Genomic DNA, 7,030 nt, shown 5'->3' on the forward strand with positions numbered 1-7,030 from the left:
TCTAGCTATCGAGGTTAGCTCGTCTAGCTATCGAGGGTAGCTCGTCTGGATTTCATTATCAGTCGGATGGCTTTCTGTGTTTGTCTGGTAGGCTTGTGATTCCACAGGATGAAGAGTTGCGAGAGGAGATTTTGTCTCAGGCGCATCGCACTAAGTTGAGTATTCATCCTAGGAGCAACAAGATGTACAAGGATCTACGTACTCATTTCTGGTGGAAGGGAATGAAACGCAGTGTTTATCAGTTTGTTTCGAGGTGTTTGGTGTGTCAAAAGGTCAAGGAAGAGCACCGACGACCTGGAGGATTGCTTCACAGTCTGCCTATTCCTGAATGGAAATGGGAGTTTATCACAATGGACTTTGTGACCCATTTGCCGATATCCCCGAAGAACTGTGATGCTATCTGGGTTGTGGTGGACCGACTCACCAAGTCAGCGCATTTCATTGCCTATAGCCGAGAGTACTCTGTGGATCGCATGGCACGGATGTATGTTCAGGAGATCGTTCGACTTCATGGAGTGCCTGTGAGCATTGTCAGCGATCGAGACCCTAGGTTTACTTCTAGGTTCTGGGGAAGTGTTCTGCGTGCGATGGGTACTACTCTCAGTTTGAGTACTGCCTATCATTCATAGACTGATGGTTAGTCAGAGCGTACTATCCGTACTTTAGAGGATATGCTTAGAGAGTGCGTCATGGATTTTGGTTCAGCCTGGCAGGATCATTTGCCGTTGATCGAGTTCGCTTACAACAACAGCTATCACACTAGTATTGGGATGGCACCTTTTGAGGCGTTGTATGGGCGACGTTGTCGTACTCCACTCTTCTGGGAAGAAGTGGGGGAGAGACAGGCTGAGGGACCGGAGTTTATCCAGCAGGCGATAGATATTGTTGATCAAATCAAGAAACGGATTAAGACTGCACAGGATCGTCAGGCCAGCTATGCTAATATCAAGCGTAGGCCTTTGCAGTTCGAGGTCGGGGAGAAAGTGTTTCTGAGAGTGTCACCTTTCCGCAAGATTCTCAGATTTGGCCTTAAGGGCAAGTTGTCTCCCAGATTTATCGGTCCGTTTGAGATCTTGGAGAGCATTGGCGATTTGGCTTATCGACTAGCTTTGCCACCGCACCTATCCAGTATTCACGACATGTTCCACATATCTCTGTTGCGACGGTATGTGGCGGATGAATCTCATATTCTGCAGCGGTCTGAGGTTCAGGTAGACAAGGATTTGACTTATGTTGAGAAACCTCTTCGTATCCTGGATTATAAGGATAAGGTTTTATGGAACAAAGTCATCCCTTTGGTTTTAGTTCAGTGGCAGCGCCGAGGCACTAAGGAAGCTACTTGGGAGCTCGAGGACAGGATGCGTAAAGACCATCCTGAGTTGTTTTGATTTCATTCTTTAAGTTGTATTCAGTTGCAAACTTTGTAAACGTTTGATTTGAATAAAGAATGTTTCTGATTTTTGTATTTTGGCATTCGGTACTTAAGATCTGATTTCGAGGACGAAATATCTTAAGTGGGGGAGAATGTAGTAGCCCGTAACCAAAATCAATAATTAAGGATTAATGTAATTAATTGAATTGGGTATCGGACGGATCGAAAGCTCCAAAGGCACGATCGGAAGCTCTGAACAGGATCGGAAGCTCCAATGAGCGATCGGAGGCACCGATGATATTACATCAGGCATGACGTGTGGTTGGATCGGAAGCTCCGATCAGGACCGGAAGCTCCGATCACCCCTATCCGGAATCAACAAGTGATATTTTGACACGTGGCAGATCAGGATCTTCGGAAGCTCCGATGGCAGGATCGGACGTTCCGATCGAGGTTCGGATGTTCCGATCAAGGATCGGAAGTTCCGATCGTTGTCTATAAATAGAAGGCCGAGGCTTCACTTTCATTTGCCAATTCCGAATTCTCCTTTCCATTCTAGTCCTTTTGGAGCTGTTCTAGTCTTCTTAGGCTTGGTCCGGAGGTCGGCGAGACGTTCGGTAGTCGTAGCGGAGTTGTGCCCAAGTTCTGGAGGCATCGACATCAAAGGGCTAACGATGGACGAAGGTATAGCTTTTGCTTCCTATAAATATTTAGGAGTATGCAATAGCTTAGTTAAGGCTTTTAGAGCACTTTAATGATAGTAGTATCATTTGGCAGTGTAGAGAAGACTATAGGCGTGGACCTAGAGTTGGTAGAGCTTGCACTGTTTTGAGGTACGAAAGTACTGTTCGAGATATCCTGACTGAGTATGCATGTATTATGTGACTGCATGATTTATATGCCATGATATTATGCTGCATTCATTTGCATCTTGCTGTATCTCTTTCGAGATGTCTGTTAGTAGGGTTGTACCCTATCCTGTTAGTGGATGGACTTCCATCGATTTGGGTCCGGCGTATCCACGGTTATTTCGGTATGGGAGCCACCTCCTGAAGCGACGGCACAACGTGCTACATACCAGGGCCCGGTCTGTCTCTGTTATCTGATTCTTGACCTCGAGTCTATAGGGAGTTCACTTTGCATGCATGTATACTCATATTCTCGTACTGAGCGTTTTATGCTCACGTCTCGTACTCTGTATTTTCTGGACACCCTATTCCATGGGGCAGGTTTGCGATTGGACGAGGAGGGTGGATCCAGGAGGGGCTAGTCAGTGGTTGGCCAGCTGGAGCTTCATCTAGGCTTTATCACTGTTGTTTGGGTTTATACAGCTATTCGATTTGGTTGTATATTATTGGATAAATTACAGATTCCTTTACTTGGAATTGTATATTGTTTATGGTTTCCGCAGTTTTATTCTGATATCTGTTTAATTAAGTTAATTGCATGCCTAAGTTCTGTTTAGTAGGTGATCCGGGTAAGGGTCACTACAACAGCTCTCAGCATATCCTCAAGAGTTTGAATCGTTTGTTCTAACTGTCTGTCAGTTTGAGGATGATAAGCAGTACTCAAATTCAAACGAGTACCTAAAGCTTGTTGCAAACTGTGCCAAAAGTAAGATGTGAATCGAGGATCACGATCAGAACAATAGACTTAGGCACTCCGTGCAATCTTACCACTTCTTTGACATATATTACTGTCATCTGATCATGTCGATATGTCATTCGATATGGAATGAAGCACACTGATTTCGTCAACCTATCAATAATCACCCAGATCGCATCACAACCTCGGGATGAACATGGAAACTTCGTCACAAATTCCATAGTAATATGATCGCATTTCCATTCAGGAATTGACAAACTCTATAACAAACCACCAGGCTTCTTTCTTTCAGCCTTCACCTGTTGACAATTCATGCACTTAGATACGTATTCAATGGAATATGCTTTTATCTATTTCCACCAGTAATGAGTCTTCAAATCATTATACATTTTCCTGCCACCAGGATGAATACTGTATCTACTGCAATGCGCTTCTTTCAGTATCGCTGTTTCAGATCAGAAACATTTGGAACAACAAGTCGGATATTCACATATAAGATATCATCATCACTGACCTTATATTCAGATTGAAGTCCAGACTTAACCATTTAAACTGATTTCTGAATACCCTGATCTTCTTTCTGTGCATCCCTGATTCGAATCAACAATTCAAGCTCAGCTCGAATCGCACAAACTTGAATAGGCCTCATATCTATCTCAAATGTTAATCCAGAAATGCAACAATATTCAATGAAATGAGATACACCTACAGTAGATAAGGATAAGGCACATACCTTCCTACTTAGGGCATCTGCAGCAGCATTTGATTTCCCTGGATAATATTTGATTTCGCAATCAAAGTTCTTCAACAAATCTATCCACCTTCTTTGTCTCATGTTCAATTCAGATTGTGTAAACATATATTTCAGACTCTTATGATCAGAATAAATTTCGAACTTCTCTCCGTAAAAATAATGAAGCCAAATTTTCAATGCAAAGACGATGGCTGCCAATTCAAGATCATGAATTGGATATCTTGTCTCATGTGGCTTCAACTATCTCGAAGCATAAACAACAACATTTCGCAGCATCAGTACACATCCTAGTCCCCTGTGAGAAGCAACACAATAAAGAGTGAAATAACTATTACCTGAAGGGATAGTCAAGACTGGCGCACTTGTTAGCCTTTTCTTCAACTCAATAAAACTATCTTCACAAGCCTCAGTCCAGATATACGGTGCATTTTTCTGTGTGAGTTGAGAAATAGGTTTGAAAATACTCGAGAAATCTTTGATAAAGCAACGATAATAACCTGCTAAACACATAAACTCCGTATCTCTGGTACCGACGTCAGTCTAAACCAACTGATCACTGCTTCAACCTTACTCGGATCAACAGAAATAACGTCTCCGAATATAATATGACCAAGAAATACAACCTTCCGCAACCAAAATTCACATTTTGATAGCTTGACATACAGTTTTTCTGCTCTCAAAGTCTTCAGAATTGTTCTCAAATGGTCAGCATGATCACATAGATTCTTGGAATAGATCAGAATATCGTCAATAAATATGATAACGAAATCATCAAGATATTTATGAAACACTCGATTCATAAGACCCATAAAGACCGCTAGAGCATTCGTCAAACCAAACGGCATTACAATGAATTCAAAGTGACCATACCTCGTTCAAAAAGCATTTTTCGATACATCTTCATATCTTACTATAAATTGATGATAGCCGGATCTCAAATAAATTTTCGAATATACCAACGAACCCTGTAACTGATCAAAAAAATCATCAATTTGAGGTAAAGGATAACGATTCATTACCGTTGCTTTGTTCAGTTGTCGGTAGTCGATGCAAAATCTCATTGATCCGTCCTTATTTTGTACAAATAGTATCGGTGCGCCCCAAGGAGAGACACTCGGTCTAATGTACCCTTTGGCCAATAGATCTTCCAACTGTTCTTTCAACTCTTTCAATTCAACTGGTGCCATTCGGTAAGGTGCTTTCGAAATAGGTTGCGTACCGGCATCAGTTCAATGCTGAAGTCTATCTCTCGGAATGGTGGAAATCCAGGAATCTCATCAGGAAATATATCAGCAAATTCACTAACCACTGGAAAATTAGCCAATTTCGGGCTAGTTTTCGTCACATCTACTACATAAACAAGAAACCCCTCTACTTCTTTATGCAATAAACGTGTCATGGATAGAACATATATCAAAGGAATACGAGATTTTTAATCTTTACCATAAAATCTCCATTCATCAGCCATCTCAGGTCTGAACTGTACAACTTTCTGAACACAATCAACTGTAGCCCTGTACTTAGTTAACATGTCGATGCCGATAATACAATCAAATTCGGACAAACCAAGCACAATACAGTTAATTTCAATCTCATTACCTTCATATTGCAATGTACAATTTCTAACCGATTTCATCGCTACAGTACCTTTTCCCAAAGGTGATGAAATAGACACAATGGCAGATAACGATTCAACAGGTAATGAATGCAATAATGCAAATTGTTCAAAAATAAAGGTATGAGAAGCTCCTGTATCTACTAGCACATAAGCAGGATAACCGCAAAGAAAACAAGTACCTGCTATCACATCATTAGGTGATGCTTGTGCCAGCTCCTCAGTCAAAGAAAACACTCGAGCTTGCTGTCTCGGAGGTTGATCACGGTCTGACTTCCTCCTAATCTACCTTGTTGCTGAGTCTGTGGTTGGAATGAATGAATAGAAGATGTTTGTCTCTCAGATTGAGCCATTGATCTTGATGATTCCGCACCTTGTGAACTTCCAACACCATGCTGTGGGCAAACTCTCTCAAAATGTCCTGTTTGGTTGAAGATATGACAGCTTCCAAACACTCCTAGGCACTGGTCGCTGACATGATGACCTCCGCACTTGGTACAGTACACCTCAGAACCACTAGACTTCTATCCCTCTCGAAACTGTTTGGATCCACCAGAACTTGAAGAGCTACTACCAGAACGCTTAAATTGCTTTCCTTTCCCTTTAAAGAAATTCTTCTTACCGCTGCTAGAACCTCCTCCTTAAAATCGGGGTGGTGGTGGAATTTGTGGCTGTTCTTGGGGTTGTCTCACTGGTGATGGCACAAACGGTGCTCCTCATTGTCTCAATAATCCATCTTCGGCTCCCTTTGCATGATTAAGAGCATCGACAAAGTTGTTTGGTCGCCCAGCATTCACTAGAGTAAAAACATCTGGATTCAACCCGTTAAGGAACTGGTCAGCTTGAGCTTCATCACTGTCTGCTATATGGGGAGCAAATTTCAGCAGACTCGTAAATTTGACAACATACTGTTCAATGTTCAATTGCCCTTGTTGCAAGCTAGAAAATTTTGCTCCTTTTTCTTTTCTATAAGACACTGGGAAGAATCGTTGATAGAAAATAATTTTAAACACAGACCATGTAATGACCATACCTCGATGCTCTAGTGCTCTCCGTGTTGTTATCCACCAACGTTTTGCAACTTCATGTAGTTGGTGTATAACCAGTTTGACTCGACGATCATCTGCATAGTCAAGGGATTCAAATAATTCTTCAATATCCTCGAGCCAAATCTCACATTCCACAGAGTTCTCAGTTTTGTTTAGTGTTGGCGGTTTAAAAGACTGAAAGCGTTTCAACAGAGTTTCCATCGGAGTAGCAGTCATATCCCCCATATCTCTAGAAGTACTACCTTGTTCAGTTCTAGGAATTTTTGTTGCCTGTGGCACTTTCGGTTCTACTCTCGGTGCTTCTGTTGCTTGTGGCACTGTCAGTGCTATCACTGCCTGTCATGGCAACGGAACTCTGCCAGTCTGTCTAGTCTCTAGTCTTCGAGGCATATCTGATTATCAAACAGATCAGTACACAATTCAATCTCAAATATAAAAAATCTGTTTCAGTCCCTCTTTGATTAGCACGATAATGCCTTCTCAAGAGATCGAGTTCTGATTCATTCTCAGTCAAGACATGCTTCCAATCAAATTAGATAAACAGGTAGCATGCAATTCTTAAAGCTTTAAATCAGTTCAGATAATAAATATGCTTCAAGAATAAATAAACAATAAGATAGACTCGATCTACCCCG

At 41.7% G+C, this 7,030-nt stretch overlaps 1 protein-coding gene across 1 annotated transcript; it reads right to left on the minus strand.

Annotated features, from left to right (window-relative positions):
• Positions 1-6,062: 6,062 nt before the first annotated feature.
• LOC140860991 (uncharacterized) lies at positions 6,063-6,620 on the minus strand. Its single transcript, XM_073263990.1, has 2 exons — positions 6,380-6,620; positions 6,063-6,322 (listed from the first exon to the last, which is right to left on the minus strand). The coding sequence occupies exons 1-2, from the start codon at positions 6,618-6,620 to the stop codon at positions 6,063-6,065; spliced, it is 501 nt and encodes a 166-aa protein (XP_073120091.1).
• Between the last annotated feature and the right edge of the window lie 410 nt (positions 6,621-7,030).

This window comes from Henckelia pumila, chromosome 4 (genome assembly GCF_033568475.1).
Source record: "Henckelia pumila isolate YLH828 chromosome 4, ASM3356847v2, whole genome shotgun sequence".
Classification (NCBI taxonomy): Eukaryota; Viridiplantae; Streptophyta; class Magnoliopsida; order Lamiales; family Gesneriaceae; genus Henckelia; species Henckelia pumila.

Excerpts from the sequence above, each read along its gene's own strand:
- LOC140860991 (XM_073263990.1), bottom strand. The coding sequence starts at position 6,620 with ATGGGGGATATGACTGCTACTCCGATGGAAACTCTGTTGAAACGCTTT. Across the intron at positions 6,323-6,379 it reads GAGAGCACTAGAGCATCGAG|TGTCTTATAGAAAAGAAAAA; the intron begins GTATGGTCATTA and ends GATTCTTCCCAG.